The sequence below is a fragment of the Pimephales promelas genome, chromosome 9 (assembly GCF_988280905.1).
Source record: "Pimephales promelas chromosome 9, fPimPro1.hap1.1, whole genome shotgun sequence".
NCBI lineage: Eukaryota > Metazoa > Chordata > Actinopteri > Cypriniformes > Leuciscidae > Pimephales > Pimephales promelas.
The window spans coordinates 25,506,371-25,520,568 of record NC_142777.1 but is presented as its reverse complement, the minus strand read 5'-3'; the positions used below and the strand labels follow the sequence as shown (position 1 = coordinate 25,520,568).

At 40.3% G+C, this 14,198-nt stretch overlaps 1 protein-coding gene across 1 annotated transcript in view; it reads right to left on the bottom strand.

Moving 5' to 3' along the window:
* Positions 1-14,198, bottom strand: part of pcdh1b (protocadherin 1b) — a 157,605-nt gene that overhangs the window by 49,552 nt on the left and 93,855 nt on the right. The window contains exon 4 of the mRNA XM_039664464.2: positions 10,639-10,858. Coding sequence (XP_039520398.2) covers positions 10,639-10,858 — 220 coding nt within the window. The remainder of the gene's footprint in view (positions 1-10,638; positions 10,859-14,198) is intronic.

Sequence of the window (14,198 nt, the reverse complement as noted above, 5' to 3'; positions counted from 1 at the left end):
AACGGCCCTGAGGCGTGAACAGTTACAAACACAAAATCTGCAAATTTCAGCTGTGTACACACTTAGAGCTCGCTAACTGTCTCTCCAGCCATTTCAAATTCTGTGAAATGTAAAAGTTCCTCAAATTTGATTCCAGTGACTATGGATTGAGGTATGAATGTAAAGAAAAATAAACATATTAATACACAATTACACAACTAGTGAGAATATAGCACTTATGCTGAAGTCGCAATTGCGAGATATAAAGTCATCAATGTGAGATACAGTCAAACTGAAATATAAATATAATTGTGAGACATTAAGTTACAGATTTGTATATATATTATATATTCATAAAGGGGCGGCAGTGGCTCAGTGGCTCATGTAGGTTGTCTACAAACCGAAAGGTTGGTGGTTAAATCATCGGTTCCACCTGACCAAGTGTCGCAAGACACCTAACCCCAGCTGCTCCCGACGAGCTGGATGGCGCCTTGTATAGCTGACACCGCCGTCGGCGTATGAGTGAGTGTGTGAATGGGTGAATGTGAGGCAATATGTAAAGCGCTTTGGTGGCCATTAGGTCTATGAAAGCTCTATATAAATGCAGTCCATTTAGCATTTATCATACAATTGTGTTATATGAAATCATATTGTACGATAAAAAGTGAAATATAAAGTAACAACCTTGAGATATACAAGTTAATTGTGTATATTTTTTTTTTCTGAATTTTGACTTCTCACAACTGACTCAATATCTCAAATCTCACAATTTGACTGTAATGTTTTATAATATAGATTTTTTCTTCTACTCTGAGGCGGAAACCATAAATAACCCCAGCATGTGTGAGAGAGGCAAAGAAATCCACTGTATTTTTTTCACTGTGAGAATCTCTCAGATCCTGCAAAACGAATAAATAATTCATACCTCATATTTGGTTAATCAAACAAATTAGATAAAAGGACTTCTATTTTCAATTCAAACACAGGGGAAGAGGAACATTTAAAATTGTGGTTCCTATGTGAGTGAGGATGGTACATTTGCCATACCATCATAATCCATACACTACTTATCCAGTTACATCCAGAGAACTTCACATACTCATCTCAAATTCTTTCATTCGGACTGCCGGAACTCAAAACCCGGAGAGCCTTTTAAAGGTCCAGTCCCATTTACTGAAGACACAGAGCTTCTGGTTACTTGAGCTGGGCCACAGATCCGCGATACTAAGATTTCCCTGATCAAATATGATTACAGCAGTTATTCTCTCGGTGGGGAAGCCAGCCATCGGCTTTTAAACCGGAATGACAGAGTGGCACAGAAGCAGGGAGGAAAGGAAGCGAGTGTGGTTACAGGTCTGCGGAAGGGAGAAAGAGTATATAGGGTTGGGAAGTGTGTGTGTGAGAGAGAGACATCAATAAAAATCAATGCATGCAGAGAATGAAGAGATAATTAAGGAAAGAAAGATAAGAACGAGAAATAAAGACTGAATTCAATCCGTTCTTACATGACTCCAAATCACATTCGCTAATTAGATGAGTTACATCTTTATGTTAGTAGCTATTAAACACAATGGCTGTGTTCCCAGAATCCTTTGCTCTTAACAACCCCCCCTATCAAGTTATCTGGGATTGTGAATTGTATAGCCTCAGTGTTTTGTCAATGTCGATAAAGCCATAGCAAGGTATGCTAGTGATGTCTTGCTCACTGATTCAGTGTGTGTGTGTGTGTGTGTGTGCATGTGTGTGTGGTGGTCTGGCAGGCCCTTTGAAGGCTATGTGCTCAATTACACACTGACATAACAGGGATGTACAATTACTGCGTGACACTGCGTTCACCTGTCAAACAGCCAGGCAAGGGATGACCCAGGGATCCTTAGATGATGAAGAGGTAGGGGTGGTCGCTCACACACGCACAAGTGCACACATTGCTTGTACTCCATTGCCTTTTATACTTTCACATTCACAGTCCTATTTTCCACGGCCACCTCTCTCTCTCTCTTTCCCTGTCGTTCTCTGGTTGCCGGAGAACTGCAGTGCTCAGCACTATAGTCATTGTCGTGATTCAGTACTGGAGCTCCTGTCTGCCAGCTCTGCTCCAATTTACAACAGCGGCCCACAATGCTCTGGGCGAAGCAAAAAAAACAACCAAACCTCGCTCTCTCTCTTCTCAGGACTCAATCTTTCGCTCACTACCGTAACAGCAGACCACCATCAAATAAGCACAGATTAAAAAGCTGTAGTCCTGAAATGAACCCCTCCATGAATCTTCTCTCACTGTCAACTACTTCTCCTCCTCCTCTATATATTTCATCTCATACATGAGCAACGCACAGCTCTGCACCCGGTTCCACTCAGCATTAAAATCTGTAAAGTGTGTTTGGTGACACAACGGAATAAATCAATGGTAGAAGGATTAAGTTTAACATGGGGGATGTGCCTTTGTTAAATGTCTGGTCACTAACAAAAAGCTTTAGCAGGAATCTTGCCATTGCAGGATCCTACTAATAGCATATATTAAATTGTTCTTCCATGGGATCATTAAAACACACACACACACACACACACTTTTAACATAACCAAAAGTTTTAAACACCATTTTCATCAACGGTTATGTTTGGCACATAAATGACGCACTTCACCTTTCAAAGAAACCTGAAATTACAAAACTTCGAACAAACTGCTGCATAATGGACTGGCATTAATAGTTCATAGTTGATAATATCCTGCTCGACATCCCAGCAGTCTTGATGGGCTGTTTTTAGTAAAATGCTTTGAGCGTGTCTCTAGTGAAGGCACTAACAATCTCGTCGACATCCATTGTTAGCACCGAGAGCAGTGAGCACTACAGCGGCTGTGAGGAGAGAAAGAGAGCAGGGCTCTGTGGGGGAGATCATCCACTTTCCCTACGCGCAAGCCTTTCATCTAGCAGCTATAGAAAAACAGCACAGCTAATTAAGAAGAACTAAGGAATGTCCAAAACAGACACACGCGCACACATACATGCATCGCTCCCTACTTTTCCTTCCTCATGGGGACGGGAAGATAAATTCAGCTTGGAAACAAGTGCTCAGCATTACTTTAAAAGTCTAAGGATAGCTTCTCTGTGTGTGTTGTGTATGTGTGATATATATACAGAGAGAGAAAGAGAGAGCTGTGGTCCACTGCTGCTTACTCTATTATAGAATTTGTGGAGGCATTAGATCTACTTCCATAGTCTACTGGGGTTTCACAAGCATCCCACAATTCCAATTAAATGGTTAGTTCACCCAAAAAAATGAAAATCATGTCATTAATGACTCACCCTCATGTCGTTCCAAGCCCGTAAGACCTCCGTTTATATTTGCAACACAGTTTAAGATATTTTAGATTAAGTCCGAGAGTTTTCTGTCCCTCCATTGAAAATGTCTGTACGATACTGTCCTTATCCAGAAAGGAAATAAAGACATCAAAGTAGTCCATGTGACATCAGTGGGTTAGTTAGAATGTTGTGAAGCATCAAAAATACATTTTGGTCCAAAAATAACAAAAACTGCAACTTTATTAAACACTGTATTCTCTTCCGGATGTGTTCACGAGTCCGCAGTGGCGGTGGTGACCACTGATGGGCAGTTAGAAGTAACGCGTTGCTGTGATCGGATTACTTTTTCCATGTTTATTTTTAAAATACAGATGAGATGTATCACAAAAATATAAATTTCTCAATATAAAACAATAGGAGTTAATGGAAGTGTCCATCATGACAGAAAAACACAGCTGCATATGTACTTGTGCTCTCCGCTGAGGTTGAGCAGGACGTGATGACCTATTGCCTGGATGTATTGTGGTTGCTCATTTTAGTGAAGACCCCAAGCTGCCCCACAAGTGCCTGTCAGAGTGGAGCCATGACTGATAATCACAGTCACACTCATCACAACGAAGGGGGAATGTGTGTGAAACAATTTTGTGTCACTTTGTATTTAGGAAGAACGTCACGGTTGGAAAACTAGTGAGTGGGAACAGGAAGTAACAGAGACTGCGTGTGTGTGAAACACTTCCAGAACACAGTGCATCTGCTTTTTATTAGCTTACACGCACCCGATGCAGTTCTCTTTCATTCAGTTCTTCCACCCATCTTAAGGTTCAACATTCAGGGGGCGGTCAGCGGGTTAAACCTCCTTCGAGACTTTCACAGGCCATCTCGAGAGGAACGAAGAGACAGTGGTGAACACTCAAGCATACTTCCTGACCGAACCATGAATTCTCTTCCTCTTTGTCTGTATCCTCTCCAGCCGCTCCCTTAACTCCAGCTTTAGCCTTTTAATTAGGGTTACCATGGCGCCCTCGGAATACAAACAAAGCGTTTCGGAGCTTCAAGAGAAAGTGGCAAGGTGCACATTTCTGGCATCATAAAAGGTTTTGACCAATTAGTCATTGTGCAACATGGAGCATGATTAAGCTAGCATTGCTGTGTTTAGTTATGTAAATGTTTTATGGTTTTGATGCGAATGATTAAATAAATATGAGTGGAATTGTGGGCTGAGGGAGGAGTGATTCAGAATCTCTGGTGTCTGCATGATCGTTAAAGGAAAGCCACGCAAAGTCTGTAATTAAAGGATATGCATGACAGACATAATCATAAATGCATTACCCCAGTCTACACAAATCAAGGTTTGCATTTAATATAAATGTTCAAGACATTATTGCGCATTTCCTTTTAAAGACTTGTAAAGACGCAATTATTTTTTATAGACGTGGAATGGAGATTGAATACCCTGTTTCAAGAATCGTCTAAAATGGTTGCATTTCTGTGTAATTTATGTTTACCATCTCAAAATGTCTGGCCAAATTGTCAGCGGTAGAAATGTTGTCTGTGGTTAGTCGGAAGCATTAAAAACAGCTCAAATGTCTCTCGTTTCTTTCCCTCCATGTCTGTACATCCGTTTGAGTGCATCGGAATGTCAAAACAATTTTCCTGTTTTCCAGCTTAAAGAAGTGGCCTGATTGAATGGTACGGGACAGATTGGATGTTGCCGTTATGGAGATGGCTTGTTTGCTCATTTGAGACGAATGATTGCCTTCATTTCCCCTGATATGGGCGTGATGGCGGTAGAACGGCAGCCTATTTGCTCTCCTAAACGAGGGCGTAATGGACGCTTTGTGCAACGTTAGAGCGCTCCGTGGCTGCCTTTGAGAGGCTCTTGAGAAATGAACCCTGACAACTGCACAGATGTTCAAAAGGCCTTTCTTCTGTTTAGATGCGTAGACCGTTCGTTTGTTTTTTGTTTGTTTGTTTGCTTGTTTGAGGAAGCCATTATCAGGCGGCCGATAAGAACGCTAGGTCTTTCTTTAGAGGAGAGATGAGAGACAGAAATTCAAATAGATCCATAACTGCTCATAAATACTCAGGCAGCATCTCGCTCAGACGAATGACATCAAACCACGCGTCTGCCGTTCCTGGCTTTTACCGCATAATCACTTTCTGCTTTGAGCTCGTCTCATCTCTTCCATCTCGGCTCATTCCGTCAAATTATTCTCCAAAACATTTCGCCACCATCCCCTATTTCTGCGTATCTCTTTCTATCCATTGTCTCTCTTGCTTTCGCCCACTCTTCCCAGAGAAGATCCACAGACCCATCCATTTCTATTAGGCAGGGGAAATGAGCACATTAGGGAAGAGAAGGGGGTGTCGGGCGGAAATGCCCCCCCTTGGGACACTGAGCTGGGGTAATGGAATTACACTCCATTATCAGACGGAGATGATTCCATTTAGCTGGAGAGGAGCGAGCTACGGTGGAGAGATGGAGTAGGAGAGAGGGATTGAGAGAGGAAGAGCGAGTTCAGTCCATTTTGTTTCATCTAAACTGATCCAAACAACAGCCACCGTGTGTGGGATATCACGCTATTTTTCCAAGGCCAACTTCTAAGGGCTCACTGAGCTCCACGCAATGCAGTGGTTCTTAAATGGTTTCGCTTCAGGACACAGGATTTACACAAAAATGGTACCAAAATGGTTCGGAAATACAAAGGCAAAACATATCCTTAATATTTCGCCTAGTTTGATTGGACTCACAGCAACATTTAAATGAAAATATATAAGAAATATATATATATAGAAATACAAACATATAAGAAATATACTAAAACTACAACAGAAGAAAGAAGGCTAGATGGATGGATGGAGGAACTTTCACCCTGGCAACAACCTTACTGGCTCACCAAACATTGTCGTAGAAAAATACAGAATGAGCTGTAGGTAAATGAGCTATAGCTATATCAGACGGATGTTTTGCTGTTTCAGGAGTAAGCCAGAACCCATTAGAGACAACATCTACTCAGCAAAGACAACCTGTTCCATGTCTTCTACAACGACTGGATGATAGTTTAGCTACAGTAAGTAACCCCCCTGGATATACTTTGGTTCTTTCTCTTCTCAGAGTAATGAACACAAAGAATAAAGACTGAAAACGATTGTCTTGTTGTAAGTGTTCTCTGGAAGAGAGAGAGAAGGACCAGGCACAGCCTGTTCTGACTCCTCCTGTTGGTATAATGTGAAATATTATCTTTGGAAACATCGAGATATCTGAAATTTCGCTTTTTATCATGCACCTCTAGCCTGACTTCGTCATACTCATATTCTGTGTCATACTCATACTCTAGTCAGAATATGAGTCTGAAACTCCTCCGTAGGGCTTTGATTATGAGGCGTGTCTTAACCGAACCAGGAAAAAACAACAACTCTGCACTCAATTGGATAGTCGGTAAACCTACAACCAATCAGAGCAACACAGTAAGTCAGCTACTTTGCATTGTCAACTACAGAACGTAGCCTAACTTTTCTTATTTTAGAAGTTAAATAACGAGTGTTGCTTCTTTTACTTACTCCTCCATGAGTGCGACCAAAGGAGAAACCACAACGACCACAGGCTTTTCATTACGTCCCATCTTCTCAGCGACCGTCAGAGCCAGCTGATAAGTTACACTTTTGCCGAATCACGTGGGGAAGGATGGCAAAAATATCTTTCCGATCGCCAAATGCCTTGATTGCAGTTCCCTTTTTGTCTATTAAAATTAATGCGCTGTCGATTTATTTCACAACAGACGTGACAGCGGAATCTATACATCTCAATTCTCCAGCTGCAGTCATCTTTGAGGGAAACCAGTTAAGCGTCCTTGCAGATCACCTGTCCATCATCGTATAAAGCCCGCCCTGGCAATTTGATTGGCCCGAACGTTTCTTGTCTGATCATAATTACTCCTCAATGGATCGAGTCCAGACCAAACTTCCCGACCAAAAAATGGAGGGGTTCGGGCTGGCATCCAGGCTAATGCACATCACTTCTTCAGGTATAATACAGGTGGATTTCTAAAATGGATATGGCAAATTATATCACATCTTGTTTGACAATAATATTTACATAATGCACCATGGTTTAATCTACAAATATTCTTATAATGAATTATTGAAAGGTGAAGCGTGTAATTTCTGTGCAACTAGTGGCACCAAACAGAATCGCATGAATGATAAATATAAATAAATAACATGTCTCCTAAACACTCCCCCTCTGTCTGCCATTGGTCAAACAAGAAAATAGTCGCGCCCCAAATTGGGGTCCATGTTCAGCTGGTTAACATGCTCTAGTTTGCCCCTGGTGGAAGATACTGTATTTCATTATATTAAAGTAAATGTTTTGCAAGTGACTGATTGTCATTTATTTTTGTAGTGCTCTTCATGTATTATATATTATAGACCTCCTTGGGCTGGTCAATAAGGTCAAATAAACGGGACAATATTTTGGTTTATCACCACAGTCACAGTGTTTACTCCATTCAAGGAAATCAACCTATGTAGCTTATTTATAGTTGTCTCTGCACTTGGAAAAACACATTACACACATCATCTTTAAAATATTCATGCTCACATCTTTGTAAAGTGACACACTGAAGCTAATTAAATTTGATGTGTGCAATTTTCTGTGTTAAACTAGTTTTTAATGTGCATAGACAACTATAAGTAAGCCATTCGTGAGTTGATTTCCCCAAAGAGCGTAAACACTCTGGTTTTATGGCATTTTCATAAAAATGCTTTTTGTCTGAAAAGTCTGGCATGTGGTGTCTCTCAACCAATGGAGTTTAGGGACGGGGCTACCTGTTTGTGCAAATGGCTGATGGAGGAAGCATTTAGGAAACTTGATTGGAAACCAGATTTATTACATTTACAATAACATTTCACCTTTAAGTTTTTAAAAAAAAATCTAGGAAAAACGCTGTTCTCTTGAACTTTCTTTACACCAAAGAATTCTGGGAAAAAAATGCCACGGAGTTTGCGCAAAAATATTGGTCAGCACAACTGTTTTAGCATTGATAAGAAATGTTTCTTAAGCAGCGAATCAAAATTTTAGTATGACTATTGAAGAATCGTGTGAGGCTCGTGTGTAAATTACATTTCCAACATATTAAAACAGAAAACGGTTACTGTAATAATATCTCACAGTATTGTTGTTTTTACTGTATCTTTGACCAAATAAATGCAGCCTTCAAACTTTTGAAGTAAAATCTTAATAGTAAAATATGAAGGATACTCTTTTCATGTCATTTCATATAAAATTGAATATGAAGCGAGTCATTTCTGTCTAGTGGCATCAAATAGAACAGACTGTTTTTTTTTTTTTTTTTTTTTTGAGTGACTGACTGGTGTGAGCTTAGAACAGAAGTTCTTGACAAATAGCAGATGGGTTTTCAAAGCTTAAAAGCAATTATTTTCACAGGTCTGTTTGGTGCTACTAGTGGCGCATACATTACACACTTCACCTTTAAACAGTCAAAAGGCAGCAGCTTTATTACATGTACAATAAATATTTCATTACATCAGTCCTTGCCTAGCACGTTGCCTTATTTCTCATGTTTTTGACAATGTTCTTTAAAAATGTGAATGAGCCAGATCAAGGGTTGCCAGGCAGACTCATCACGACGTGTTTGTGCAAACTCAGTTGCCGTCACCTTCATGCTTCACAGTATCATTCCACACCCTGCCCTCTTTTGCACATTACATCCATGCATTATCCATAGTGGCTATATGAAGCAGAGCTCATTTGAAGAACAGTGCTGTGGCAGCGCAGTATTTATAGACTAGCACTTTTGCGTTGTGCAGCTGCTAAAGTCATTTCGAGCGCTGGGACAATTTATTTTAAGATCCCTGCTCTTTTATTAGCTCTATTGTGTATAGTGATGTCAGGGAGTACAGTAAAACTCTTCCCTCAGCATTAGTGATGTCGACCCCAGGAAGCTGGCAGCAATCCATGAAGACAAACCCCCACAGTCAGGGTCAACAGGCACAAGTAGAGTCTGTCTACAATGATAACATACGCAAACACACACACACGCCCATACACATCCTAAGGAAATCAGTTAAATATCCAGCCTAACCCCCATTGTACCTGACCTCATTTCTGCAAGCACATGAACACACACTGTCCTTCTTCTCAGTGTGTGTGAGCCTGTGGTTGGTGGCACCTGCCAGGGGCTTCTGTGCCCAGCTGTGTGTGTACAGATGCCATAAGTGAGACCTGTCTGGGTGACCCTCCCTGCAGACACACACACACACACACACACACACTGTCCTGCAGCTGCCGTAAAAGCACTGATGTGGGAAGACAGCCATGACATTTAGGCCTCAGTCCACCTCACTTTCTTAGTCATACTTCTCTTTTTCTTTCTTCAGTTCTACTTCTTTCTGCTGATTCTCAGTATCCTCAGTCTCTTTCCATGCATCTTGACCTCTTACACAGAATATTCTATGTTCAATACATGTTGAGCCTTTACTGTCACTTGTGATCCATTTAATGCACTCTGGCTGAATAATAATAATAATTAAAACAAAAATTAACATAAGTGATTTTTCTTTTCCACACCAAAAACATATTAGCCCTCATAATGTAACTCAGGGTTGTTGTTATTTTATTAATAAAAACAAAAACAAAAAATAAGTAAATAAAGGAAGGACATGACATTATGACATAAGTGCTGTATGCTTAACTTGTATTGACCCCAAACTATTCCTTTAAGTGTGTTTGTTGTGTGTACACATTCAGAGCACTGATTAATTCCACTATACTTGAAATACTAAATGCTTTCAGTGTGTGCCTGCCTTTTGGCTATGACTTCCACCCTCGCAGAAGCTGTTGCTGAGGATTCTTAGTTTGGAGCACCTCGCCTGGGCGGAAAGGAGAGATGGCATTCCTCACTACAGGAGAAGTAGCTGATCCCTACAGCTACAATGGAGGAGGATTATATGTGTGTGTGTGTGTGTGTGTGTGTGTGTGTGTGTGTGTACTAATCTGAATTGGTAATTGCAATATCTTGCCAAGAATTAATGCTTTTTTTGTACATGTAAAATGAGAGTTGACGAGGTCTATACAGTTTTCAACGAAAAACATTTTCAAAACAGTAATTTGCTTAAATTCTGACATTTAGTTCACAGTGTCTAAGAATTCAGATTGACCTTATTTTACTTTTTTTGTTTGTTTGTTTTAAAGCAAAATGAGCGTGAGTGAAGGGCATGCAAGTAAACAGCTCAGTGCAGCTCATTACCAGCCGTTACTTAACAACAAAAAAAGCTGTAAGATGTAGAAGATCTAAAGAGATATTTCTGAAAGATGGTAGGAGGAGTTCATTTCTTCTTACCATTCTCGGGGTGTTCCATCTCTCCGATGCTGCCATCAGGGGTGGTGCGTTCATAGTGGTCTTCGGGTAGGGCGAGGGGCCCGATACGCGGCCCTGAAGAGCTCTTACTGCTGGGTGTCTCCGACTCTTCCAGGCCGCTGTCATAGTAACTGTGCTGAGAAGGATCCTGCAGATCTTGCGCCTGATTGGCTGTGGAGAAGGTCACTCGGCGATGCGGGAGCTGTGATTTAACAGACAGAGAGAGGTCAAAGGTCAATGTTCATGTTGATATTGATAACATCAGGTATCTTGGTGAATGATTGAATAATTTTCAATCTAATATACAATAACTTTGTACAGTGAATCAGAATTGATCAGTTTTTAGCTCACATATTTAGCGCTGCTAGTGCACCATTTGATCCACAGACATGTATGATAAATGATGTTTATTGTAACAAAATAATGTGTTAATTTCTAAGTGATCTGAATTGCAATTTTATCCGAACTAATATTTTGAGAGACCAGAATATCATAGAGACTTGTCCATGGGCTTTTTTTTTAGCAAGTAAACACTAATATTCAATAAATAACCATTCATATTTTCTTAAAAAAATAAATAAATAATTATTACAATACAATTCAATTATCACAATTATAATTTATATATATATATATATATATATATATATATATATATATATATATATATATATGTATGCATCACTGGCATGAGCAAATCCCTCAGCACACACTCATTGTACATCCCAGAGTCATACACACAGACACCTAAACACACTCTCTCTCTTACACACACACACACACACACACACACACACCTAAGGCTCACTGAGGAGTGTATTAAGCAAGTGTTAGCTAAATCCAGTGTGACTGCAGAAGCCAGGTTTGATAAGGATGATAGAAGCCACAGCTCTCCCACAGGAGAAGCCCACTTCACACCCCACCCCTCCCTCCAGCGGCACTGGTGAGAGAATAGGACATTTCGTCAAGATGGAGTAAGACAGCTCGCAAATTGGCATTTGGAGCTAGATGGAGACCACTGCCAGCCACCCAGCTCTCCGAGGCACATCCACCCCTCCACATACCAATCACAAAACACAAACCTTTAGAGAGAGCAAGAGAAAAGGAGTGGGAAAGTAAAAACAAGTAAAATAAATCCATACTCATCCTCTCACTGTTATCTATAATACAGAGATGCTCCTCAACCACATCTCTCTCTCTCTCTCTCTCTCTCTCTCTCTCTCTCTCTCTCTCTCTCTCTCTCTCTCTCTCTCTCTCTCTCTCTCTCTCTCTCTCTCTCTCTCTCTCTCTCTCTCTCTCTCTCTCTCCTCTCTCTCTCTCTCTCTCTCTCTCTCTCTCTCTCTCTCTCTCTCTCTCTCTCTCTCTCTCTCTCTCTCTCTCTCTCTCGTGTCATGCAGAGTTGCGACAGGGAAACACAACCAGTGCATTTCTCCCTCCCTTTCCACTTCTCAGCCTCCTCTTCACCTGCCACACATTCGGTTTGAGAGCAAAGCTGTGATGTTTGTTTTGGTTATTTTTACAAGGCGAACACTCCGCTCTGAACACCCAAAGCTGCTTGCGTCACACGCAAATTATTTCTGAGTGCGAGGAGAAACTCTTAAAGAAATACACAAAGAAATGACTGACTGAAAACTCACTTCTTTTAATCTCCCACTTATGCTGGAGACAATGAAGAAATCCTGGAGTACACAAAGCATTTTTCAAGACAGGCCAGATGACCCTGCCGTTCATAACATAAGTGTTCCTATTGGTTAAATGTATAAATGTTGCTCAGAGGAATGTGGTTCACCACTGTGAATGTGATGCTTTCACATTTGCTGAAAGAAATGATGACTGTTCAGCGGGCAGTAATTACTGTAGGTCTACTATTCTGTCTCTGTAATTGCAATTTTCTAAAGTGCTATAAATATTACACCAAATTTCGAGCAATATCAGCTGTTCCAATATGATTTCATGACTTTATTACCTTCCAGTAAATAGAATGACTCTTTTTAAAAATCAGACGACTGATAATCTGATTGAATTAGTTTATTTTGTATGCACACATTGTGACTATTGCTCTGCCATGACGCATTAAGCTTGATCTATCTATCTATCTATCTATCTATCTATCTATCTATCTATCTATCTATCTATCTATCTATCTATCTATCTATCTATCTATCTATCTATCTATCTATCTATCTATCTATCTATCTATCTATCTATCTATCTATCTATCTATCTATCTATCTATCCATCTATCTATCTATCTATCTATCTATCTATCTATCTATCTATCTATCTATCTATCTATCTAGTCATAATCTTAGTCTTGCAATCAATTTAATGTGTCCATGCTAATTAAAGAGTATTACATTTTTTACATATACATTACTGACCCTATATATAAAAAAAAAAAATCATATAATAAAGAAAAATGTAGTTTGTTGCTTTACTAAGCAAAAGCAATGAAGCTAACTTTTATTTTCAACTGAATGTCTATGCTGCAATATATCATTAAGGATTTCAGTATGGGTTAATGGAAATTTTCGCCACACAAACAAGAAAGATTCTTCCATAAGTACATTAATGAGGAGGATACGTCACCTTTATTGCATCTGTGTTGCGGTTGCTAAGTTTAATGGAAAAGGAATAGCTGGAGATAATTAGCCATTCCTTAAGTGCATCTGATGTAACTGAAGATGGGCGTTAGTTGAGCCATCTTGATGCATGCAAAGGCTCATGGGAGGCTTCAAAACCTTCGGTTGCTGCGTGTAACACTTTAACACTTTGACTTTTTTAGCACTCCTAACACATTGCCTCATCTCCTCTGTTCCAGATAAAATAAAGATAAGCCGCACAGTGCACATTTGTGTAAAGCACGACACTTCTATTCAGAGGGGTGAATAGTTTTTGCTGAGGGATTCGTTTTAGGCCTCTTGCTGCGAAACCTGCCACCCCCTTACGCTGATAAACTAGAGCTTGCAGAGTGTCCGGTGGATGTGTGTAGGACACACGAACACACTGGTCTATTGTCCTCCCTATTCAGTAAGAAGGGCGGTAAATAATACCAGACGTGCAGCTCTGAGCTTATTGGATCTGTGCATCTGTATCTTTCTGTGTGTGTTTCATTGTATCCTGTTCCTCATTAGTTTTCTCTCCGTGAGGATAGGACAGTGAAGAGCTATTTTGTGAGACTATAATCCATACTCTCACACAGACACATATGCAGAGATCATACTGGGGATGCGCTGATATGATAATATGATTTCTGTATCTCATTCTCAAACTGAGATGAGTAAAAGTGGATCAGAATAAGGTTTTGAGTGCAGTGTGTGTGTCTGTAAGATGGAGTTTCTTTCGGTGTACTTTCTTGTAAAAGCTGCTTTTGTTCCCTCTCTTGGTGTACTTCTACTATTTTAGCCCCCAGCTAAGACAGCACTCACTCACAAACAAAACCAGCTCCCACTACTAACCTCCCCACTCCCTCCCTTGTGCTGTCGGTCTTACTCTCCCTCCCTCTGTTTCAAGCTAGAGGGTAGGTGCCAGGGTTGAGTTAT